General features: G+C 52.6%; 1 protein-coding gene across 2 annotated transcripts in view; it reads left to right on the top strand.

Moving 5' to 3' along the window:
• Positions 1 to 8,188: 8,188 nt before the first annotated feature.
• The window catches only part of LOC102106197 (opioid-binding protein/cell adhesion molecule homolog), a 290,882-nt gene continuing 273,183 nt past the window's right edge, over positions 8,189 to 25,887 (top strand). For both annotated transcript variants that reach the window (XM_005528459.2, XM_088066805.1), the window contains exon 1: positions 8,189 to 8,475. In XM_005528459.2, the coding sequence (XP_005528516.1) occupies positions 8,415 to 8,475 (61 nt within the window). In that variant the 5' untranslated portion in view covers positions 8,189 to 8,414. The remainder of the gene's footprint in view (positions 8,476 to 25,887) is intronic.

Genomic DNA, 25,887 nt, shown 5'->3' with positions numbered 1-25,887 from the left:
CCAGCACCTGCTCTGCCTCCCCAAATTAGGGGTGCCACGCAACAACGAGCATCTCCCATCTTTAATGGGAGATGTTCCCGTCACACATCTGGGACAGGGCCCTGCAGCTGGGAGAGCACCATTCCAGAATGGTTCAAAAAAAAAGAAAAGAAATAAAGTTGTTATTAAAAGGCAGAGTGAGAACACGGTGGTTTGGTGGCTTCTTCACAACAACCACCTCCAGGATGGCCTTCACCGGGGAGCATCCCAAGGATGGGGCTGTTTGCATGGAGCTTGTGACCACCCAGGCTCCCTCCTGCTGCTCTGCTGTAAATGGGGTTTTGGTCACATATTTCCCACCTCCCTGTGCTTTAAGCAGAGGGCAATGTGTTTGTGGGAGCAGACAGACCCCCAGAATGCTCCTGCTGGAAGGGAAGGAGCATCTCCCTCATCCCTGGGCAGCAGCAGCACAAAGCCCTGGCTCTCCAGCTGGAGTTTTACCCCTGCTCTCCGTCCTTTGAGCCCCCCCAGTCCATCCAATTTCAGATGCACCTCGTGTGCTCATCTTGCTCACGGTGTCCCTGGGCTGCCTCTCGCCCTGTGCACATCCAAAGCCTCTCCTGCCTGTTTGCTATTCCCTGCTCCTCCCGCTGCCCGTCTGCCTGGCCTCACACGTGGCTGACCCCTCTGTCAAACAGAGAGGACAATATTTCCTCTCCACAAGGCTCGGCTCATATTCTTTGAGGTACTTTGGGGTCACGGGATGAAAGGCTCCTTGCTGCTTCTGCAATGAGTCCAAGTCGAGCTAAGAATAGATCTATAAACAAGCCAGCAGGGAAGGCTTCCCTGGGGAACCTCTCGGGACTCTCAGAGAATGTCATTGCTGGAGTCATTGTCACAGGAGATGTGGACCCTGCTGGGCCCTTGCTCTGGGGGGTGCCTGCCTTTCCCATGTGGGGGATGGCTCTGAGCAAATCCTCTCCCAGACTGCAGATTGCTTCTGGTGCCAAGGAGAAGGGCTGGGGCTGGACACTGCAAAGCTGAGGAGAGGGAATATTGCATCCCCTGGCTGCAGGAGCTGCGATGGGCCATGTTGCAGGACACAGCTTCTGGGCTCTTGTTGGGATCTGGAGTGATGGAACCAATTTTGCTCCCAAACCCGTCTCCCTGGGTGCCCTGGGATGAGCTGCAGGGCTGGGTTTTTTGCCGGCACGTGAGATGCTCTGGCAGGAGCTCCACGCTTGGTTGCTACCCACGCTCGTGCAGAGAGGTATTTCGAGCTGTCAGTCTGGCGTGCTGTCTGTCTGTCCACCCACCCAGGCATCTATAAAAATCCAGGCTGCATTAAATGTCTGTCAGAGCCCTGCTGCTGAGGCCAGGGCTCCTGGTGCTGATCGCTGTCCTGGAACCCCACATCCAGGTGGAGGGGGTTGGGATTGGAGTCTGAAATGTGCAGCTTGATCAGCTTGATCCCTGTTTCTGGAGTAATCTACATAAAAGCTGAGAATGGGGATCTTGCAGAAAGCAGACTTCCCTCCTTTGTCTTTCCTGACTCTGTCCTCTCTGTTATCTTGACGGCTTCTGCTTGGCTGCCGTGTTGCTCTTTAATCTGGAGCCCTCTGTTCTTACCTGAGCTACAGAGGCTTGACGAGGAAAGCCACTGAACTCAGAGAAAAATGAAAAGGAGCAAAGCTTAAAAAAATGTTTTCTTTCTCTCTCATTCTTAAAAAAAAAAAAAAAAAAAAAAAAGAAGAAGAAGAGAAAACCCAACCCCTAGAAGCGTGCAGCCAGTGAGCGATGCCTGGATTCATCCTTGAACCGTCTCCTGCTTATGGATCAGGGATGCATCATTTCTACCCTGTTTTCTTTCTTTCCCCCCCTGCTCTTTCCCTGACATTCAGTCATTTTGATCAAAGCCAGGCAAACAAAAAACTCTTTGCTTTCAACCCATTGAGTGGGAGAAGGGAATCCTGCCCCAGTCCTAGCGAGAGCATCTTTGGAGAGGGTGGGATGGGGAGCCTGGAGCAGTGGGGCGTGAGGGGATGAGGGGTGGCACAGAAGGAAGCTGATGCCTGTGTGGAGATAATGTTTTGTACATGACAACAGTGGATAATTACTGTGATCAAAGACCTGTGTGAGGGTATCTTGTGTTTCATCGCTCCTGGCACTGGCACATCCTCCTGACGGCTGAGGAGGGGAGCAAACTCCCTCACTGTCTTTTCCCACCATCCTCCTTCCCATGAGGATCCCTCCCAGGAGATGGGGTGCTCTGGAGGGTGTTTTTGGGGGTGGCTGGGACCACCTGGGGGTGAGCAGGGGCCAGGCACTTCTCAGGAGTTCGCAGAGAGGGCAACGAGCACGATCAAAGCGCAAGAAATTCTCTTTAAATGTTAAGAAAAGCTGTTTGAGGGAAGTGGTGCTCCAGCACTGGAATGGTTTTCCAGAGACATTGTGGGGTCCCGACCTCCTGGTGCTGCCTCGTTTTCCAGTGCTCACAGCACGTCTTTGGAGGTGCCTCATCCAGCATGTGGTGGGTAATGATTCTTGACGGGAATTAGGACCCTGTCCATCTGGCCCCGTTCTGCCATCTAACAAGAGGAGATAAGTGCACTTAACAACACACCAGCTCTTGTTCAGGCCCCTTCTTCCCAAGCCAGAATCAATAGCAGGTCTCTACAGCTTTTAGAGACTTAGATCCCATCTTTTCATCTCTCTCTCACTCATTTTTCCCAAACAGCATGCGCATGATTTCTCTTTTTTTTTCACGCTGCGGAAATTTTCCCGTTCTACCTTTCATCTGCACCCGCGTGGCACCGGCCCAGCCGGGGCTGCAGCTTGCACGCCAGATAAGAAACCACACCCTGATCCCCATCTCCCCCTTTCTCCTGGTTGGGAGCTCTCCCACAGTCTCATTTATCTTCAAAGTGCTTTATAAACACTAATTAATCCCCCCAGCAACCCCGCTGGGGGAGGTGATGCATCGCTGTTTGCCCTCAGCACCCTCATTTCTCCCCCTCGGTTCCTTCCCTGTGTGCTGGGTGTGCTTGCCCTGCTCTGGAGGAGTGGGACACTCTCCCCATGGAAGGGTGGCAGGACAGTTGGTGTCACAATGGTTGGGGACCTGCATGGAAGGAGCCTGGCCGATGGCACTGCAAACCAGGACCATCAAGAGGTGAGCAGTGCTGCTTGCTCCATCTCCTCCCGAGCCCCAGCCTGCTTCTCCCCTGGCTTTTCTCGCTCATTTAGTTGCCTCGTGTCCAGCTCGGTTGCTGTTCTTGCCTTGCCCCGGGCTGGATGGTGCTGCTGGCCCAGCCTGGGGTAACTGTAAGTATTTGCCCTTGGCAAGGGCTGCAGGGATGAAGAGACACTTGGGGAGGATGGTCAGGTGGGTCCTTGTGGGTCCCTGCAGAGCTTGGGGCGATTGATGCTCAATTCATAGAATCACGGGATGGTTTGTGCCGGTATAATCTCATTCCAACCCCCAGCTATGGGCAGGGACACTTCCCACTAGACCAGGTTGCTCCAAGCCCCATCCAGGTTGTTTATTCCTGCAGGAGCTCTGAGTTCAGAGAGTATTTAAAAAAAAAAAAAAAGAAAAAGAAAAAAGCTAGGTTTTTTTTTCTCTCTCCTTGCACGAAATGCAAATCAATAGCTGTTGTATTCACATTCTAACAAGATGTCAAGGAGAAAAGGGTAGCCTTTCATTCAGCAGAGCACACACACACACCCCGAGGGAGGGGACAGGAAGGAGGGAGTGGGGCGGGAGGAGGCTGCGGGGGCTGCCTGGGGCGGGCGCTGCAGAAAGGGCACGGGGGTGAAACCCACAGGCACGGCCGGCTGGGGAGGCTTTCTGTTTCCCTGGAGCCCATGCTTCCCTTTCTGCCCATCCCTGAGCTCCTGCTGCCCATCCTGCACATCCCTGAGTTCCTGCTCCCCATCCTGCCCATCCCTGAGCTCCAGCTGCCCATCCTGCCCATCCCTGAGCTCCTGCTCCCCATCCTGCGCATCCCTGAGCTCCTGCTCCCCATCCTGCCCATCCCTGAGCTCCTGCTCCCCATCCTGCCCATCCCTGAGCTCCTGCTCCCCATCCTGCACATCCCGGACTCTCCTGCTCCCCATCCTGCCCATCCCTGAGCTCCTGCTCCCCATCCTGCACATCCCGGACTCTCCTGCTCCCCATCCTGCCCATCCCTGAGCTTCTGCTGCCCATCCTGCCCATCCCTGAGCTCCTGCTGCCCATCCTGCCCATCCCTGAGCTCCTGCTCCCCATCCTGCCCATCCCTGAGCTCCTGCTCCCCATCCTGCCCATCCCTGAGCTCCTGCTCCCCATCCTGCACATCCCGGACTCTCCTGCTCCCCATCCTGCCCATCCCTGAGCTCCTGCTGCCCATCCTGCCCATCCCTGAGCTCCCACTTTGCTCCCCTCCATCTCCCTGTGTGAGCAGACAAACAAGGCACCACCTGAGCTCCTTGCAGAGTCACAGCCCTGCAGAGAGGTGCCATCCAGTTCCCTGGGACTGGCCTGGCTGGGATGCTCTGTGGAGGATGCTGGGCTTGGGAAGGAGAGTGGAGGTGGCCAGGGCAAGGATGGTCCTCAGGACCTGGAAGAGCAGGGAGACAGCGCTCTGTGGCAGTGGTGATGTGTGGCACATGGTGATCTGTGGCAGTGATGATCTGTGGCATGAGGTGATCTGTGGCACATGGTGATCTGTGGCAGAGGTGATCTGTGGCATGAGGTGATGCAGGGCTCTGTAGGGATCACCTCTGGCAGATGGGATCAGCTCAGTAGAGGCTGCTCTGGTGTTGGAGCATCCGTGGTGGGAGCAGGGATGCTCCTCACCCTGCTCTCCTGCGCTGCTCTGCCCCCTCTCCCCGGCTGTGCAAGCAGAGGGCGAGGAAACCTCTGAAAATGTGTTATTTCCCCCAGAGACTATTCTGGTCCCAGATGTGAATATGCATTGAGACAGCTGGGGAAAAAAACCTCTGGAAATACACACAAAAATCATGTCTAGATGTGCCCAGCGGACCAGAATGTCTGCTCTCCGATCGGGGGCTGCCTGTCAAATTTAAATATGCATTTTAGATTCTCTGCTTGATATCGGAAAGCAAAGAACCCCAAATATCCCAGAAAAGCTCCACCAGCTAAATACATATTTATACACCTTTTTATTATGTGTCTTGGAAATCAAACAAATGAAACGGGCCAGTGTCTGCTTGGTCCTGCAGAGCTGGTGAGCAGTGATGGATTTGTTTGGCTGATCAAAGCACATTTGTTCCCATTTTGCAGATGGGAAGGTAAAGGCAGCGAGGTACCTAAGGTCTGCTCCGAGGTCACCCTTAGAGCTGTGTTTGGCAATTCGGGTGCCAGCCTAATTGGGCAAAATATATGCAAAGAGAGCAGCTCAGTGTGTGCTGGATTTGGGTAATAATCACTGCCAGGTGGAAAAAAAAAAAAAGGCAAATGGGAGAAGTGTGGTGGGAGAAAAAAATAAAAAGTAAGAATGTGTTGTTTTGAAACTTACCCAAATATAGCTTTTCAACTCTGGGTTTGAAAGCAGAGCAACATGTTTGTTCTGAGTCCATCAAACATTTCTGTTAATTAGAAATGATTTCTTTGTTCATTTCCTTTAGTTCCTCCAAGATAACTTTATTTCTTTTTGCCTTGGGCGGATTCCGAGCTCGCTGTGTGGATTTGGAGAATGAGCTGCAGCCACAGGGTTCAGCTGAGCCCCAGAGCAGCTCAGTTTCCCCTGGGGACAGATGGCCCTGTCCTGGGCTGGCCAGGAAGGATGCAGCCACATGCCTGGCAGCCTTGGGAAATCCCAAATGTCTCTTTGCAGTTGTTTTCCCAAAATACTCGTGAAGCAAAGGATAAGCTTGGTGTCATCTGTTGGGGTGTCATTTAGAGGGAAATTCAGGACAGAAATATCCCTGTCCTCATCCCAGGGTGAGGGAGATGAGGGAGACGCTCTGCTTGCTGGATTTTTCTCCATATGATGATTTAGCTCTTTCAGAGGTCAAACAGCATAACTTTACTCTTATTAAAGGAATTAAATCCTTAGTCATGTTTTCTTTGGTGCTTTCCTGAGGATGCAGGAGATGGGATGCCTTCAGCAGACAATGTGGGAATATGGTTGAATTAAAAGCTTTTAAAAACTTATGGTTTATTCATGCAGAGTAGAAAATGGAGAAGGAATAATGGTTAAAAGCCAGAGAAAGTTTGTCCTGACAGTGTGGGCTTGGCTCTCATCCCTCTCTGGGTCGCGATACCCCTTCCAGATATCCACAATGGATATGGCTTTGTGCACCAAACTGTTCCTGCTCATCCTGGTGCTGCTGTGTGTGGAAATAATGCCAGATAAGAGGGATGTGCATGGACAGGGATGTGATGGTACCGAGTTTTAACAGGTGGGTGAGGGAAACAGGGGAAAAAGACCAGAGGGGAGGGAATGATCAGGGGTTTGTGGCTGGATTTGGATGCCAGCCCCAGCTCTGTGACAGGCTGTGGGAATTGGTGTTTATGGATCCATCATTCTTCCAGGATTCCAGCACCCCAGTGCAGAGTGTCTCTTAGCCAGGTGCTCCCTGAGATGATGGTTTAATGCAAAAAGGAGTCTTGAGGGAAAATAATCCAGGAAAAGGGGATGCAGGGATGGTGAGAACAAGCCCAGGTAGATGAGAACAGAGACTAAGGCGAGGAGAAGACAGAACCCTGGGATGTGGGATGTGGAGGAGTGTGTGGCCACTGGTGCCAGAAAGCTGTGGTGAGTTAGCTGGAAATCTGAAGTGTTGGGCTGAAAGCTCTCTTGGGCTGACCTGGAACTCAAAAAGAGACCTTTAACCCCAAGTTAGTGGGGAAAGAGATTGTCTTGAGAAAAACTGCAGGTTTAAATTTGTCCCAAAGCATTAAAAAGAATGCTTACAGTCTGTTTTGAACAAAGCTGACATTATTGAGAAATAAGAAACATATTTTTTTATAAAATGTCAAAAATAAGCACTATTTGTTTTGGAAACTAAGTTTTGTAATTTTTTTTTATTTTTTTATTTTTTTGGCAATGCAGCAAACTCAAGCCCTGACTGGTGAATGCCTTGGTCTGGAGGTGGCTGTGGGAGGGCAGCTGTGCTGGGGATGCTCAGGGCTCAGCAAAGGTGTGGGAATGTGCCAGGGTGGGGGTCTGGGGGTAAGGAGGGAAATTGTGGCATCCTGGAAGGAAAAGAGAGCATGAGGAAAACTCCTTGATATGGGTTGGTATGGGGTGGGGGGTCTGCAGGAGCAGGTACCCTGAGCTTAATGTCTTTTGGGGGCTCTGTGAGCTGCTGAAGGGAAAAAAAAAAAACATGTCTCCAGTTGGGATGCACAGGGAAGATTGCTGCTTGGTTTAGAGATTTTGTGTGAAAAACACCCACTCATGCTAAAAAGCTTGGACTGCTCCCTGGTTTGCCTCAGCAGTAGGAAAGAGCTGCTGCTGCTTTCCCAGCATGGGGAGCAGAGGGCAGGGTGAGCCAAGGGGATGAAGCTCGGGGCTGCTCCACCAGCCAGCTCCAGTCTGGGGAAGAAAAAATTCCCCTTTGCAGGCGGCTGGTGCATGAGGAGCTGGTGAGACCGTGCCCATGTCTGTGCAGGGCTGCTCCCTGCATCCCAGCTGCTCCCTGCATCCCAGAGCTGCTCCCTGCATCCCAGAGCTGCTGCCTCCATCCCAGAGGTGCTCCCTGCATCCCAGAGCTGCTGCCTCCATCCCAGAGGTGCTCCCTGCATCCCAGAGCTGCTCCTTGAGTCCCAGAGCTGCTCCCTGCATCCTGGGGCTGCTCGCTGAATCCCAGAGCTGTTCCCTGCATCCCAGAGCTGCTCCCTGAATCCCAGGGCTTCTCTCTCCATCCCAGAGCTGCTCCCTGCATCCCAGAGCTGCTCCCTGCATCCCAGAACTGCTCCCTGCATCCCAGAGCTGCTCCCTGCATCCCAGAACTGCTCCCTGCATCCCAGAGCTGCTCCCTGCATCCTGGGGCTGCTGTCTCCATCCCAGAGCTGCTCCCTGCATCCCGGGCACCAGCTGGTGCCGGGAGGGATGCTCGGGGGGTCGATGGCTGCATTTAACTCCCTGGTTGCGGAGTGCAGCCCGCAGGAGAGCGGGTGTGCGTGTGTCAGTCAGCATCCTGAACCAATGGGTGCCCGGTAGGAGGTCTGCGCTCCCGGTGCACGCACCGAGCCTGCTGCTCCTTCTGCCAGTTGTGTGCGAGTGTGCGTGAGTGTGCAAGGGGAGACCAGACACACTGACTGCCTGCTCCCGTCTCTCCCCCTCTCTCCAGCTCGCTAACTCCGTCTCCCTCCCTCTGCAAACATTGGATTTAAACCTGCTCAGAATTCAGCGCAGACGAAAAGCAGCGGCGGCAGCAGCAAGCAGCGAGCAAAGCGGCCGCTCGCCTACCGCAGCTCCAAGATGTACCATCCTGCCTGCTGGATCGTCTTCACGGCCACCACTGCCCTGCTCTTCATCCCAGGTAGCGCAGAAAGCTTTTTCTCCGGCGGATGGGAGGCAGGGGCTGGCAGGGTGGGAGAGCCGAGCGGGGTGTGCGCGCAGGGCAGCGGGCTCCGCGCACATTGCGCACCAGAGCGCACATGCAGGCAGGCAGCGACTTCTTCTGCAGCGGGGGATCGCCCAGTGCTCCCAGTGAGGGGCTCCGGTGCTGGACCCCCAGGTGGGCACCGAGCCGCCGGTACCTGAGCGGTGCCCGCACCTGCAGTGGGATCCCGCAGCATCCCCCGAGCTGGGGCAGGGTCTCTCCCCTCGGGCGACCTCTGCCTCCAAATGATGGGCTCATGCAGTTTTTCCCTTTCAGAGTTGTGCACCCGCTGTGCGCTCCCTCTTCTGAGGGCTGTCACGCTATTCCCCGTGCTCCCCTCATCTCTGCTTCCCCGATTCCTGCCAGGCAAACTCGGTGCCTTCCCCTCGCTCCCTTTTACAAAGTGAAAATGACCCCCCCGCCTCAATCCAGGCGCTCGGGGAGGCCGTGCCGGTGCCGCAAGCTCCGTGAAGCGAGCGGGTGGCTCCCGAAATGTGACTCGGCCTCGTCCCCACGGCTTGCCGGGGGAGATGCTGGGTTTGGATCCAGCGCTGGCTCCGTGCTGCTGCGAGCGGGGCAGCGAGCGCTGCATCCAGTGAGGGTGATGGGGGAGCACAGTGAACGACGGGGGAGGAAGTCACCGGCGTGTTTTTGACGATGATGTGCACTTTTAGCAGCTAGAGAGATTATCATCCCTGTGCGAGCTGGTGGGGACTGGGTGTCGAGGCTCGGATCCGATCTTAACCCAGCCTGTGTTTTTCATGCCTGCCAGGGAGAATTGTGTTGGACTCGGGAGGGCAGAGAGAGGCACGGCTGTGATTTCAGCAGCTGCCCGTGCTTCAGTTACAGCTTTGCTGTGCAGGGTTGGTGTGTGTGGCAAGAGGGTGAGGCTGGCGGGGGAGAGGTTGTTCGTGTCACAGCTGGAGAAGAGCTCTGCCCACAGCAGTGCTGAACGCGAGGGTTCCTGGGTTAAAACTTGCTTGTGGAGGCTTGTGCCATGGGAGCAGCCACATCCTGGGGTCCTGTGGAGCTGTCCCAGTGCAAACGGAGCAGATCAGTGGATACAAGACCCCCTGGAATGGGCTGGGTACCCCTCAGTGGGATGGGAGGGGGCTGGGATGTGCAGCAGCACTGGGGTCAGCGCTGTCCCCTGGGCTGAGCTTTGGCTGTTGGCGAGCAGTGGTGGAGAACCCTTGACAGCAGAGCCTCGAGCTCCTCAGCAGCACCAGAAACCAAAATGGTGCATCTGTGATTTAGCATGTGAGCACGAGGGAGCCGTGGCTGTGCGAGCTGCCTGACTTTGTGTGTGTAAAGGGGTATTTTTGGACACAGATCCTCAGCAGGACAGGGTGGGAGTGCCTGGTGTGGGGGCGAGCATGCCTCAGCAAGGCTGAGCTGAGTGGAGCCTTGGCTCTTTCACCCTCTTGCTGGATGAGGTTCTGTGGGTTGGAATTGCAGAGAAACGGATGGAAGCAGCTGTGCGGGCCAAAAGGGAGGACATGTGACACGTGATGGGCTGTCATCGACATGTCCTTAAGCTGCAGGAGCTGGCAGAAACCTGACAGGGCGCATTTGCTGTTTGCCAGTGGCCTGCTGCAGTTTCCTGGGGATGTGGCTGTTTTGGCCAAGGCCAAGCCAAGGCTTGGGCTGGCTCTGGCCTCTGTGTGTGCCAGGGAAGGAAAAGGCCCCTCCATTTAAGCCCCTGGACTTGGGAGAGGCTTCTTGATCCTCACTTACGTGGTTGTAGCTTTCCCTTCTTATTTCCATTAAGCAGCAATATCTGCTTTGGCTTTGGATGTCCCCTGAGCTAAACCAGCCCAGGACTTTGCCTGGCTCGGCTCAGCCCTTAATCCATCAAGCCAAACCCTTCTGCCTGCATTAGAGGAAGGGAAATACTCTGGGCTGCTCGGTGCTTTGCCTCCCTGCCCTGGATTTGAGCATCTCCAATCCTTTTTATTTGTGCCTGGCTTGCAGAGATTGGATGTTTTCCCTCCCCGCCCAACCTGTCCCAGCAGTGATTTCAGTCATGGTTTCACTGCTGTGGGCTGGAACACGACTCATGTTGGCAAAGTCATGGATGGCAGAGGGAAAGTGAATGGTCCCTGCTGTCCTTTGGAGCCTGCACCTTCCCAAAGTGGTTTTTTTTTGGGCTGTTTATTATCTGCAGGCATAATCCCAAGGGTTTTATGCAGGTGACGCTCCCCTGGGATATGCAGAGGCTGTTTCTGAAGTGCAAACTCTTTCCCTTTCCGTTTTTATCTGAATCCTGCGGGAGTTTCACACGGGGTGGTTAAAGTGAGAAGGGAACCTGCTTTTAGAAGGTGTAATTAGAGTGAAGGGAAACATCACAACCTGAAGGCTCCTGCAGAAAATAGCATCGCAAAGTTATTATTAGCTGTAATAGCTTATTTGCCAGTTTTTCCTCTTTCTCCTGCTCCCACCTCTGTCCTTCCCCCCTTCTCTTATTTTTGTTAGGAAAGATGCATTTTTCCCATTGGGCCTCGTGTCATCTCGTTACCAATTTACTCTCGTGGAATCTAAAGACACGAAAGGTTAATGCAATAATGAAACCCTGACCCCTCTGGTCATGGAGAGCGTCTTACTCTGCAGCTTTTTATTTCTCTGTGAGACAAGTTTCTATCTAAAATAATTTCGAAGGCTTAATGCTGTTGTCATCTGGAGCCTTGGGGGAGGTGGGACCCTGGACATGGGCTGCTCTCTGAGGTGGGAAGGATGCTGAGGGTTTTTAATGAGCCCAGCACTGCAGGATGGGGAGGTGAGTGGGTAATTTAATTGTCAAGCTGTTGGCAAATGCTTTGAACTGCTGGGCATTGTGGGTGCTGCTGTTTTGAGATGAGGGTGGGCTGTGATGGAGAATGAATTTGGGGCAGGGGGGAATCTATTTGTCGGAGCTGCAATTACAGGGTGACATCATGGCTCTACAGGTGGCAAAAATCAATGCTCATCAGCCTCTTTAGACATTTATATTGCTGCCTTTGCAGGCTGGGGGAAATTACTTGTCATGGCAGTGGTCAGAAAATCTGGCAGTGCAGGGGGAGATGGACAATCCTGTTTTTCACTGCTCCAGGGAACTGGGATCAGGTCTTTGGGTGTCCCCCAGTGCTCCACCATCACCCTTGCACCCAGGAGCTGCTTTCTGCATCCTCACAGAGATTCTATGAGAAATCATCCTTGCTAGGGCAGCCTGGCTTTGGTGGTTGTTGTAAAACTCATCTAAATTTACAAAAGAGACATTGCAGGCATTAAAAACACCTTCCCATCCCTTCCCAAAGGGTTCCCTGCTGCAGGAGCACGCTTTTCCCACTGCCTGTGACACGACAATCACCTCTCTCTGGTGGGGGGTGCTGGGCTGGTGGAGGGCTGCTGATCCCTTCGACTAAGCCTGAGAATAAGTACCTGGAGCACATTAGTTCTGCTTTAGTGTCATTTCAATATGAGCAAGAGGGGCTTAAAGGGATTTTCTGTGCTCTCCCAAAGTCTGGGGATGGGTGTGGATAAGGCACTGCAACCATCAGTCTTACAGGGATCAGGGAAGCTGGGGAAGATGTCCCAGCAGGACGGGGTGTGAGCCCAAAAGCACTGTCTGATCTTCCTCTGCCTCTTCCTGAGGCTTGACCTGTAGTTTCCCTGTTAGAGGGTGATTTCTCCATCTCCTAGGTCCCAGCGCAGGGTGGAGGTTGGTGTTGGCCTCTTAGGGGATGTTTTAATTCTGCTGGGGAGGAGCAGCACTCGCTGTCATTTCCAAACGATGTGGGAAGGGAGCGTGACAGGAGAGGAGGCACACACAGCTCCTGCTCCGTGCAAATCCCTTCAGGGCAAGTTCCCAGAACAATTTGCCCTGGGGGCTTTGGGTTTCAGGGCCGGTGGCTCTGGCAGCTGCCTTTCAGGATGCCCCAAAGTGCTGAACCTTGCTTTGCGTTTTCCAGCAGCTTCTCTTTGACAGCATCTCCTTTGTGCATTCCGTGGTTGCAGACGGCCGGGTGGAGGAGCTTTTGCTGGTGCGAATCCCTGTGAAAAACTGAAAAGGGAGAGATGTTTCAAAGGCACCGATGGGAGCTCTGTGCCTTAACTGGCGCCTTTGAAAATCTTCTCCAAAGGCTTGAATATTTGGTTATGGCGAATCTTGAGCTGCATAAACAGCTGTGTTCATATTTTACACTTGAATATGAAATTCGGAGTTTGTGCTTTTCTTGGTAAGAAACCAAAGTCACTGAGTGGGGCTGTTGGGGTGCTGCAATGAGCCCAGGGGGTGAACAGGGTACCTAGGAGGATCATTCTGCTGCAGTCAGGTGGGGATAGAGGAAAACTTGTTGGTCTTTATCTGTAACCTCCTTCATGACCCTGGGGTCACCCTCAGCTTCTCAGCCCTGCCTTTCCCCTCCCCAGTTAGGCAAAGCTGGGCACTGATGCTGAACCCTTCTTACCTCTGAGCATCCCCTGAGATGCTCTCGGCTGCTGGCATGTGCAGGATGGGGAGTGATTTCAGCTGTCACACTCCTCCTTTTTGTTTAAACTTAAAAATAATAACAGCTTTGCTGCAAATCTCTTGCCTCCCAGTCATCTTTCCCTAATGAAGGCACGGTACTTATAATTACCAATGCGGCAACAGCACATAACAGAGGTGGCTTTGACACTTGCTGCTCCGTGGGTGGGTTTTTCCAGGGAGCTCCTCTTCGTTTCACGCTTAGAGGGAAGAAACTCTTTCCTGCCTGCTTCTCCAAAGCTCTGGGATTGTGTTTTCACCTTCTACAGGTGACCAGGCAAGGTGGCTTGTCTGGTGGGAGTGGCAGGGGCTGCATCACCCTTGTGAAGGGATGGACACACCAGCCCAGGTGCTGTGGGGTCTGGCTGAGGGGGAGCTGGGGGATTCTTCCTCTAGTCCCCATTTAGGTTCAGACAGTGTGGGGTGGCTGAGGGCAGTGGTTTGGGAAGCTCAGGTACTGCAGGGACCCGCCAGTGTCAAGAGCCACCCCCTTGGGAGGAGCTACTTTTGGGAAGTTGAACCTGTTGCCTGTGCGGCAGTCATGTGCACCAGGGACACGTGTGAGATCAGGCAAGGAAGGGGGAAAAAGAGGAGATATTTTTAGGTTTACTTTTCTGTGAATTCAGCGCTAGTGAAAAGTGCTAGATTGACTGCTCCAGAGACTGAAGCAGGCTGCAAAGTGCAGGGAAGGGCTAGCCCAGGAAAGCTTCCCTGTCAGCTCTGCACTTGAGGATGGGATGCTGGGACTGGCCCTGACCAGCTCAGACTGCCTGGACAGCAAAGCCACGGGGAATGTCTGTAGTGTTGAGCAGAGCTGGTGCACTCGTGGGGTTTTCCAGGGGATATGGGATTCCCAGAGGGCAGCTGGGGTTACCCGTATTCCACATGGCTTTGTCCTGCATGATTCACCCCATGGGCTGCTCCTCCTGGCTCCTCAGCCACAAGAGGACCAGCTGACCCAGCAGCAGGAGGGTTTGGGCTTCCTTCTGGTACTGCCTTTTCCACTAACCAAGCTTCCCAGGCATGTGCATTCCCATGCTTCTTGTGGAGGATGGAAGAAGAAGTCTTCACATGGGGCTTTGGCCCTCAGAGCAGCTCCAGGCTCATGAGACTGGGCTGAGCCAGGCTGTGCCCCACGTGTTTTCTGAGCAGTGTCCCTCTGCTGCCCTCCTGCAGCCCTTGGCCTCTTCTCTCCCAACTGTTTACTTCTGCCTTTTGTTTCCTGGACTTGTTGCTATGCATGCAGCATGTGGAAGGAGCTCCAGTGTATATAGGCCACACTTTGATTGTTCAGCAAGCTGGAAAATGATGATTATAATTTTTGACAGAAGGGAAGGAGGGGGAAGGAGATCTCTGGGCTTTAAAATCTGCTCTGTCATAAGCAGGATCTTGCAAGGGCCTTCTGATGACTTCTCCCGCCCCAAAGGAAATGGCGTTTGCATAGCAAGAGGGGTTAGAGGAAAAATTTCTCTCTCTACAAGGACAAAGTGGCAGTTCTTTCACCAAGCCTTCCACCTCGTGTGGCGGTCCTGTCACAGAGCATCAGCCAAACGCAGTTGGTGTCGGCCAGTAATTGACTGGGAAGCACCTGAGAGGGACCTGGATGCTGCTAAAAAAATCCTCCTTCCTGTCAGAGCAGCACACACAGGGTGCATCCCTCAGGATGCAGCGCCAGCTCTGGGGGACATGGGCATTGTCTGCAACTGTCTGGAAGCCCCAAAGACCCCATAGATTTAGACCCCATAGACTTCTCCCAAAGGGGTAGCTCCATTTGGGGCCACACCAGCAGTGGACTTGTCTCATCACAGTCCAGGGTGGCAGCAGAGCCCATGGAGATGTTGGCTGCTCCTGCCGTGCCCCTTCCCGGCTCACAGCTCTGTTGGCATTGGCTGCGCAGTCCTCGAAGGATCTCCCCATTTATTTATTTTATTTGATGACATTGGCTAATTTCCACGTTAATTTTTTATTTTTCTTTTGGTTGTTTATTTTAATGCGATCGCTTCTAATGAGGCTAATGACATTTAGTCTCTGTGGCGGCGCATTTTAATTTGGTCACTGAAATGTCAGCGCACGGCAGCCTCCCCCTATCTCCCCGTGACAAAAGGCACCTGAGACAAAGGGGCTCTGTCCCCGGCTGTCCTTATCTCCTTCCTCCCAGGGACAGGCCAGGACTTTTGGCAAAGCCACCTCCTGCCATCCCCTCCTCTGCTGGCACCAGGGGAGCGGGTTTGGCCGCCAAGGGCTGTGAGAAGGAAAAGCGAGGGCTGCCGGAAACTCGGGATTTTCAGGCGAGCCAGCACCACGTAATTAATCAGATGTCAGAAGCTCTCAGCAAAGTTAGCTTTGATCGGCAGGGAAATCTGTCAAATAGGTCGTTCTGCTGCCCCCGGTGCTTTTCTGTCTCGTTCTGCCCATAATTCTACCTTGGCACTTTTCCTTTCCATGGCAGAGCTGGGAACTTCCTGCAGCAAGGTAGGACCTTCCTGCTTGGAAAGCTGGACCAGCTTCTCCTCACCTGCACCAGGGCTGGTGCCATGGGCATTGCAGGGCAGGAAATGGGAAAAGGGGAGAAGGCTGAGGTGGGAGTCATGGATATTTGGGGATGTTGAGGTGCTCAGATGTTGTGTGTGAGTTTGGAGAGGGCTCTCCCCTCCTTCCCCAAGCTGGGGGCTCAGGAGCAGCCTAAACCCTGGGGGAGGTGGCACTGGGGTCACAGGTAGCTGCAATGGAGAAGTGGAAACTTCTCTGCCTTGTGTTGTACTCAAACCTCTCAAGATGCTGAACCTCAGAAGCCTGAGCCATTTTGCTTAAGAATAAGTCCTTTTTTCTGCAATCTGGGTCCAAATGCAGCTCAATTTGATCTGTTCTCCTTTGATCTGTTCCTCCCTCGCTATTCTATGTACCAGGAATGGATGAAGATTAAAGTTTGCAGTTTCTGAGCAAACTAGGTTACTCATCACTGCACGATACCCAATTACCTGCTGATACCTCAGGAGTGAGAAGGTATTGATCCTGCTTGGATTTGAACTTGTTGAACCAAAGACTCTGGATATTTCAAATCTGTTGCTGAGGACGTGCCGTTTCCTTCAGGAATCAAAGCAGGATGCAGGCTGTGTTTCTGTACCACATGGATTGTGGGAGGTGGGTCTCTCCTCTCTGCCACAAGGGAGATGACCAAAAAGTGATAAATAATATTATCTGTACTCTCCATGGTACAGGAGGGATGTAGACATAATGACTTTTGTGATGTGCCTGGGAGCATCTCAATTTTACTGGTGAGAAGTCCTCAGAAGCTGAGTTTTACCCCACATGGGTGGGTTTTCTGTGCCTTCTCTGCTCTTTGTGACCACTGCAGGCTGCAGAAGTGCCTTTGATGTCACACCCTGTGTGTGCCTTCCTCCTGTCTCTGTCTTGTTCCCAACCAGAAATAGCCCATCAATTCAAAATAAACTCAAAAATTCTTCCAAAATTACCTGGTGAGACGAGGCCGGGGGGCCTGGATCAAAACGTTTATTACTGAAACTCTGTGATACCTGTGATACAGTGGCTGTTTCCAGAAGATCTTAAAATACTTCACGGAGAAGAGAAATTTCATTGTACCTGTTTTTGTAGACAGGGGAGCCAAGGAATAAAGAGGGAAAATGACTTGCCCAAGGCATGTGCAGAGACACGTGTTAAGAGACGTGTCCTTGCTGTAGCTCCAAATCTGAAATGCGTTTTTCCTTGTGAAACAGTGGAGTTCAGCTTCCTGCCTTGAGAAACACAGGGGAGAGAGTGCAGGATCAATACATTGGGTGCTAAAATCTCTGTACTGGGCTGGCAGGGAGCTGGAGCATCACCAGCTTGGATGGCCCAGTTTGTGTCCTGGCAGGAGAGTCTGTGCCACAGTTCAGGCAGATGTCTGGAAGTAGGAAAGTGTGAATTCATGAGTTGAGGGGCACCCTCTGCTCCTCTCCAGGTTGGCAGGAGGGCAGCACGTGATTGATCCCTCTGCCCTTTCACGTTGCATCTTTGCCTGTCTTTCCCCTGTGGTTTGAGAGTGGTGATCCCGGCGCTGAACGGAGGAGATGAACAGAGGAGAAATTCTCAAGCACGCTCTTCACTCAGCCCTTGGTCTCCAGATGGAAATGCTCTTTGGAGTTTCACGGAGAGCACACATTTGTCCTGGCAATGCCTGCCCTGCCTCGGCTGCATGCGCTGCAGCATCCGCCGGCCGCTCCGAGGCCGGGAGCCGCTGCCTTTGCCAGCCTCTCCGTATCCTCGGGACACTTTATCTTTATAAAGTCGCAATAAGTGGACAGTATAATATATTTCACTTTTAATAAGGTGTTGCCAGTTGCACACACTCCGCAGAGCAATTAGTGTCAAAGGCAGCTAAGCAATGGCGAGGCGCCGTAATTCCGCTGTTTACCGGGCTGCAGGATTTATGGGCAGTGCTGGAGGAGCCGCGGTCACAGCTTGGCTGGAGGCACAGGAGGTGCCGTGCACTGGCTTGGAAACCACGCTCTGAGCTGCCCCGAGTCGTGGAACTCTTGGGAGAGAGGCAGGAATGAGCCACTGCTTTGTTTTGGTGACCTCCCAGTTCTGGGATTCTGAAAGGAGATGCTGAGCCTGCTCGGATGTGCCAGCCGGACGGGCAGTTGCTCAAAATTCAGACTGAGAGGACCCCCTTGCTCTTTGTGTTTTGGCCTGGGAGGCAGAGCTTTGCCGTGTGAGGTTTTCCTCATCGAGGAAGGGAATCACAGAATGGATTGGAATTAAAAGGGAATTAAAAAACATCTCATTCCACATCCTCGCCATGGGCAGGGATAGCTTTCACTAGGCCAGGTTGGCTGGCTTTGAACATCTCCAGGGATGGGGAGAAGACTCGAGAAGTCTCCAGTGTCTGGATTAAAGGGAGTCCCTGGGCTTGGCTGGCACATTGTGCTGATGGTCTCTCCAGCCGGGTGGAGACAGGACAGGAGAGGGGAGTTTTCATGTCTGGGGGAGGCTTTTTTGTATCCTTGCAGCCCATGAGGTGCCTGGAAATATCCAGAGATGGTGGGAGACCCTACTCAGTGGTTCTGCTTCCCATAAGAGTAACCCCATTTTCTCTCCTGGGCATCTAGGACTTCTTACTTCAGCTTTTTAAAATTTTTTTTTAGCATCAGGGCATGTTGGGCAAAGAGCTTAAGCGAACTCAGCTCAGGAAAGTGCTTATCCCTGCTTCCTTCCCATGAACTGAACATTCCTGCTTTTGTCTGGGGACTCTCTGATCATCACAGGCTGTACTGTGCAGTTTTTATAAAGTCAGTCCATGTGCTGATCTCACTGCTGAGGCTGTCAGGCATCTCCACCATCCTGCCAGAGCCCTCCTACCCAGATCTGACCAGGCTCATGCTGCCACTCGTGTTTCCAGAGGCTTGACCCACAGTCCTTGGCTTTGTGGGAGGACAGAAAGTGGTGTCCCACCAAGGGTGGTGTGGAGGGAGGTGCTGCTGTGCCTAACAGCTGGATCAGATGCTGCAGAGTGAATCCAGCCAGGATCTGCTGCGGGGAAGCAAACTCAGTTTGTGTCAGATGTGCCGGATCTGATTCCGAGGGTCTGGAATCAGCCCGCTGGGGAATGCTCGCGCACGCAGCCGCTCCCAAGCGAGGTGACGTGCCAGGGGTGCAGCGCTGGGTTCTGCACCCCTCATCTCCAGGTGCCATCAGCTGAACCTGCACCTCTCCTGGCATTTGCCATCCCAGCCCCTGGGGATGCCTTCACTCGTGGGGGGATCAGCCCCAGAATTTTGTTTCTAGAGCGAGCACAGGTGATATTGCTGAGCCCATGCCCCTGCCTGCTCCCCCTTCCCCACCCCTTGATTCTCAGTTCAATAAAGTCCCAGTTTCTTGGGTTTGTTCTCCGAATTGAAAGCCTTCCATTTTCACACCTCTGTAATTGGTGCTATCTGTTGAGAGAAACTCTGCAACTCCAGCCAGCCAGGGTCAGGAGGAGCTGAATTGAATTAAAAGGAGCAGAAATTGGTTTGAGGTGGGCAGAGGGCCGCAGGGAGAACTATGCAATTTCTCTCCTCGGGGCTCCTGATGAGAAGAGCAAGCAGCAGCTTCCCATCTCTGCCCATGGGAGGCTGACACTGGCCCACCCACACCTTAATCTGCACACTGAGGTGGGCACCTCTCAATTGAAAACAAGGAAATGAAACCCAGCATCTCCTCCTTTTATCTGGCCAGCAGGCCAGGGCTCCACTCCTCTGGCTCCTTGGCCAGGATGCTGACAACTGTCACTGAAATGACCTTGCCGTGATTAAATACAGCAAGAAGTGGTGTTCTTAATAAAAAACTAAAGCTGTGATACAAGCTGATGGCTGGGAGATTTGAGGTGCTGTGTGTTAATCCTACCAGTATATCAACCCCAGGTTGAAAACTCCTCGTGCTGTTGGACTGAGTTAAGGGTGAACATCCCAGCCTTTGGATCGTGGTTCCCCAGCTCAGCCTCTGCTGGCTTAGGCTGGTGTAAAAGCACTGCAGCTTCAGCCAAAGCCAGTGGATTTATAGCCCCGTGGAAAAGCTACGGATGGAGAGTGTGCTGGGAAGTGCCAGGTGTGGAGTTGTCTTAGAGGAATAGATGTGATGCTTTCAGCTCTTAAGGAGCCGCTTGGAAATTTTCCCACTTTTTTTTTCCCCATGAAAAATGTTTTTTTTTGTTATCTTCATTCACAGTGTAGGAGAGCTCTTTGCTTGACTCTGGGAAGCTTGTTTATCTTGAGGATGCTGTTTCTAGGAGCAGGAGGAGACCCATCTGAGGAAGGGAATGCTGCGACCTCTGATCCCTGTGCTGCCTTTATCCCTCAGCCTCCACAGAGTTCTTCCCCAGGGCAGGCCAGGCTGGCTTTCTCTTTTGTAGCTCTTCTAGTGAGTGTATAATTAGTTTTTATAAGGGATTTGGCCCCAGGTCTTCCCCAGCCCAGCAAAATGTCCTTGACTCTTCAGAACCAGAGCTGCTCTCGCTTTGGTGCTGGCTTGGTGAGCACTCAGAGTAGAGTGGCTCCAACAGGACAGTGCAGAAAGGGGGAGATATTTCAAATGGTGAAATTTCAGGCAACAAGGGAGCAATTTTCCACCCACTTCTGAGCTGGAGCGAAGCCCTTCCAGTCTCCCTTTCTGTGGCTCCCCAGCTGGGCTGGCACCAGGGATGTGCCATTTATTAGAGGCGGTAAGAAGGCACATGGCCAAGGTAGCCTTGGAGGATGCCAAGCGCGGTGCCCTGCCTGCCCAGCTGTTTGGAGGATATCCCCAGCCCCATTTTTCCCCCCAGGGGGACTCAGTGCTCATGGCCTCGCTGTCCCCTGCTCCTGTCCCCGGGCAGGAGAGGGGGCAGTGGCACGGCTGGAGCTGGCGGAGCGCCCTGTGAGCACCCCGGGCCCCTGCTCTGCCTCTCGTAATTTATACAAGCGTGAGCCGATGTTCCCTTTTAAATTGACAAAGGCAGAGACTGGAGCCCAGGAAGCCCTCTGACCTCAGAGCCCTGGTCCATGAAAATTACAGGCGCTGTACAGCGCGTTTCCTCTTGATGTACTTGCAGTGGGGAGATGCTGGTTAATTTGCCAGGACTCAGAGGTGACCCGGGTTTAATAAAGAGGATTAATGGATTTGAGCTAAAGGTCTCGGCTGTTTGGAGCTGATAGCCTTCTCCTTCGAAGACACTCTGGCGAGGCACGGCTCAGCCTCCTGCCGGGAGAGGTGGGGGCAGCTCTGCTGGAGGAGCGGTGCCGTGTGGGCAGGGCACTGCCTTGGGGTTAATTAGCAAACCCAGGTACCCCAGCCCATCTCCCCAGGCTGGGCAGTGCTGCTGGGAGCTGCCAGCTTGCCCTGTGTCCTGCCTGTCATTTCTGCAGTGAGCAGAGACACTGGTGCTGCCCTGGGATGTCCCCTTCCCACCTCCTGGACATGTGTGCCAGCCCTTAGGGGGGACACGACCAGGTGAAGGGCATGACAGCTGAGACACAGAGCTTGTGCAATGCCTTCTGCTCCCCTTTTGGGATTTGATGCTGAATTTGGGCCCTGATCCCTTGTTTCAGCAGCTTTCCCTGTGGCTGGTTTGGGAGGGCAGTGCCCTCTAACCAGTGGATCCTAAGGGCTGATCTTACTGAGAGGAGTTTGTGCTTTGTACCAAGTCCAGGGATTTACATTCTTCCCTGGGGAAGACAGGCAGGATTTTAGAGGTGGACATGGTCACACCAGCAGGCCCTACAGTGGTGGGCAGCTGGGGAGCAGCAGAGGAGATGTTTTGGCTCAGGGCTGAATCCCTGGGCAGTGTCACAGCCTGGTGTAGGGACTGAGGGAGGATGGAGAGGGAGTTTCTTGCCTGGAGGACGCACAGATGAGGTGTGAGTGGTGACAGGGCTGGGGGGGACAGGAGCAGCCTGAGAGCAGTTTGTCTCAGCACATCCATGCTGCTCTGCCCCGTGGAGTCCTCCTGTTCTCACAAGGGTTAAGGACAGTCCTGTGGGAAGGATCCCACGGGGCTGCCAAAAGCCGTGGCAGGAGTGATTGGCTGCCAGGGGCTGCGATGGGGAAGAGGCTGAGCTGAGCCGCTGCCATACCCCCCTGCTCTGCCTTCCCACTTAACGTTCCCAGCACGCAGAGAGCAATGAATTCCCCGTAGCGTCCCGCTCCCTGGCCCTGGAGTCTCTGGCGATATTCCCGTAATAAGTAAGTGGAGTACTTTGGACAGGAGCAGCCAGGGACTGGGCCAGTTTCCCTGCCGGGAAAATGCATGCACGATCAATGCAATCAACTTACCCTTCAGGTCCTTTTTGGGTTGGATGGAAGAGATGCTCTGACTGAAACCCATTTATTGAGTAGAGAAGGTGCAGTGGAATTACAAGCTATAGCTTTTATCAGCTCCTGGCTTCTGCCTTGTCTTTTCCTTATCCAACAGAATGCCAAGTGTTATGAAGCATTATTCTCTTAAAACCCCATTACTCCTCATTTCAGAGGGGTGGGTAAGCACTCAGTGATTCATCCTTTGCCAACTACAGGTGGAAGTGTTCAACAGGAGGTCCTGGCATGGAGCTGGAGTATTATTTATCCCTCTAGGGCTGGGCACTGACCTCTCTTAGCTCTCTTGCTCGTCAGGGAATTCCAAGTGAGCATTTCCCTTGCAGAGCTGAGCATCAAGTCAGAGCCAAAATCATTTGTGTTCATCCCGGTGCATCCCACAGCTCTTTAGGACAGGAAGGGAAGGTATTTAATGTATCATGCAGAAATTAAATCCAGGAGCTGGTATGGATGATTCAGCAAATGCACTTAAGGGTGATGCCCTGTTATAATGGATCCTGATGTGTTGCTGGATCCCAGGTGGAAACCCTGGAGAGAGTTTGTAGGGATGTTCATGGCTGCACAAACTCTGAACATCATCAGGAATGAGGTCAAGTTTTGTCCATCTGTGCATGTGTTTTAGTCACTTCGGGCTGATGCTGGCAGTATTTTTTGGTCTGGATAATGTGTGACTCGTGGGGAATTTCTCCCTCTATAAACAAGCCTATTTTTGAGTAGCTGCTGAAATGAAAAAAAGGAAAAAAACCAGAAATTGTGAGTTTGCTCTCATTTAATCTTTTTAAACCAGCCACCACAGAGGCCAGGGCAAGAGCTTGTGTGGCAAATAATGCTCACAGGCAGCCAGGACTTGGGGTTTGTTTCACTCCTGCTTCCTTCAGCAAGAAGCATCACCTGCGTGCCATCCTCTTCCTCAGGAGCCGGCTTCTGGCATGCTGTGTGCCTGCCTGCCGCTTTCCTGATGTGACACGAGCGATCTGGCTAATGGTCCTGTGCTGCTTCCCTGGATCTGGGGGGGCTGGGCACCAAATTTAGCCGAGCTGGAGCTGGGCAGAGTCTATTTCTGTCAGTGCCGGGGACTGTGCCGGCGTGCAGAGAGCAGCGCTCCGGCCCCGCAGCCCCTTCCCCAGGCTGCATCCCAGGAGTGCCCTGGCTCTGGATGCACAGAGCCTGGATGCAAAGAGCCAGGATGCAAAGAGCCACTTGGCAGTCAGGTCAGGCTCTTTCTGCTCTGCTCAGCCCTGCGTGGAGCCGTCCTCGCCGAGGACCTGGGGGTGCCGCAGCGGGGACCCCCCTGTGCAGCGGGGCCTGGCGAATGAGCGCGGCTGCACCGGGGCCGCTGCCTTAATGCATTCAGCCAGCATTGTCTTCCCTCAGCTCCGCCTGGAATTCATCCCTGGGATCACCATGTATTATTTAGCGCTGGAGATGCGAGATGCTGTTCTCAGGAAGGAGCCGGGCAGAGCATCCCCAGCTCCGGGTGTTGCCTGGCAAGCGAGCAGAGCATCTCCGTGGTCCGAGCCTCTGGCCCTGTGCTGCTGCCGTGGCTTTTCCCGGGAGAGCTCTCATCCCGGGCAGCAGACCTAGCGCGAAATTGCTGTTCACCCCTGCAGCAGGAGATTTAATTATCATTAGCTGAGCTTGCACAGCTCCACGTGCTGTCGTGCAGCTGCAAGTTTAGCTGGGCCTTTTAAAAATCCAGCTGCGATGTTTTTTTTTTTCCTCCCCCTTTTTTCCCCTGTGTTTTTATCCTTTGCCTCAAACAAAAGCTTTGCTTTTATGTTTTGGGTCAATTTGGCAGCCTCTGAGCACAGTGCATGCTCAGAAAGGGCGGAAAATGAATATTTCAAGGATTCCAGCCAGGCAGAGCAACCTGTGGGCATGTTTAAAATATGCAAGTCCCATTCCCAGGGATTTGGCATTTTTTGCAGGATTTGGTGTTTACTTTGTACCTTACCAATTTACTCTGGGGAAATTAAAAAAAAAAAACCAACAAAAAAGTGCTAAACAGTCCCCTTTTTCTTGAGAACAGGAGTCAGGGTCATGGTGAGTGTGGAAGGAAGGGAAGAAATCCCCAGGGAATTTTCCCCTGTGGGCTGGAAAAGTCAAACTCCCTGAATTGCCCAAGATTTCAACTTCTTTTTAAAGGCTCTGGCTACCTGTGCAATGAGCTGACAAAACCCAGCTGGATCTTCCAAAAAACTTCTGCTTTTTAGGAGAACTTTGTTTCCATCAGCTTTTCCTGCAAAACTATTTTTAAGTGCCAGATTGGGGTTTTTTCACCAAAAATCCCCCGTTTCTGGGAAATCCTGAGCAAATCCCCATTCTGTGGGCCAAATTCCTGGTGTGGTGACCTTCCCCCAGCATTTTTCCCATTCCTGCCCTACCCAGCCCTGGAAGCCACTTTCCCCCCCATTGCCAATAAAGGCAAACAAAAATTAAATCTATAATTATCATTACTAATTCCACTTAATTAGTCACAAGCCAGCAGCCAAATTGGCTTTCTCATAATTATCAGATAAGCAGTAAGCACATCTCATAGATTATAATTAACACTGCTTAATTAAAATCTAATATACATACACCCTTTCCTCAACATATGCCTAATTGGGTTCACAAACAGAGGGGGTGTGAAGCCCCCATCCCTGTTGCTCCCCCAAAGATTTGTTGGATGCCACTTTTGTGTTAAGTTGGTGGCACGTGGTATGTTCTTCCTGTGCTTTTCCAACACCGTGGCTCCAAAAAAAGTGAGTCCCTGCAGCACGGTGAACTCACACAAGATACTCTCCTGACTTCACTATTTTTTTCTTATTATTGTTATTGCTCCAGCTGTGACCTCTCCATAATCCCCCGTCGACGCTGGGCTCTGCAATAATAAAGCAGCTTGAATAAATTACTCTTTCAAAGGCGGAGGCCGGATTTTGGAGCAGAGCTCTGGAAATTGATGTCTCTCTTACTCCTTCTTTTCCTGAGAGGGGCTGGGAGATGCTCCGAGGCTGCAGTGAGGCTTTTTGTATGGAGGGAAACTCTCAGAGTTGTTTGCACCCTCGCTGCTCATTGATATCTCACTGAAATCTTATTAATACCCCACTGAAATCTCATTGATACCTCACTGAAATCTCATTGATATCTCACTGAAATTTTATTAATACCCCACTGAAATCTCATTGATATCTCACTGAAATCTCATTAACCTCTCACTGAAATCTCATTGATACCTCACTGAAATGTCATTGATATCTCACTGAAATCTCATTGATACCTCACTGAAATTTCATTGATACCTCACTGAAAACTCATTGATACCTCACTGAAATGCTCTGGGTGTCACAGCAGGGTTGGCAGGGAGGCCCTTGGTCCCCTCCAGGCTTGGCTGAGGGGTTGATGCTCACAGGTGAGAGCCCACACTATGGTTTATGTGCTGAGGGGGCTTTCAGCTCCTCTTTCCCTGGATTTGGTGGAGGAGCCACTCCTGTGGATGAAGAACTGGGTCTGAACCGGCACAGACATTGAAAGGCAGCCACCACAGCTTTGCTGTCCCCTTTGCAGGTGGCCTGACTTTTGAGCAGGGCCTGCCAGCACTGATTGACCTTGGGGCAATAATTACACTGTTCCAGGTAGCTGTGCCCCCATTCCCAGATAAATTCTCACCTCTTTGGCTGCCTGAGAGAAGCAGAAACTCCTGATAGTGCTGATTATTAATGAGATCATTTGCCTGCCAGTTTTTGCTGAGCTCATATCTGACTGGGGAGTTGATTCACTGTGGGAGATTTACAAAATGTGATTTCTGTCTCAGAGATGCTGAGCCGAGCTCCTTTAGCCAGGATGGAGGGGTCTGGGATTTAGTCCTGGCGGGGGCTCCTGGCTGCACTGATAGGGAGGGTGGGGATGGGGCATTTTTAGCAGCATGGGGATAAGATCTTCCATGTCTGGAGAATCGTGGCTGTGGGTGATGCCAGGGCATCCCGGCATTCTGTGATGTCAGCTTGTCTCCAAAGGCTTTTAATGCAGCGGCCGTGGAA

The sequence above is a fragment of the Pseudopodoces humilis genome, chromosome 25, assembly GCF_049639895.1.
Source record: "Pseudopodoces humilis isolate 2021_Gansu_Grassland_sample_001 chromosome 25, ASM4963989v1, whole genome shotgun sequence".
Classification (NCBI taxonomy): Eukaryota; Metazoa; Chordata; class Aves; order Passeriformes; family Paridae; genus Pseudopodoces; species Pseudopodoces humilis.
This window is presented reverse-complemented; position numbering and strand designations above follow the sequence as displayed.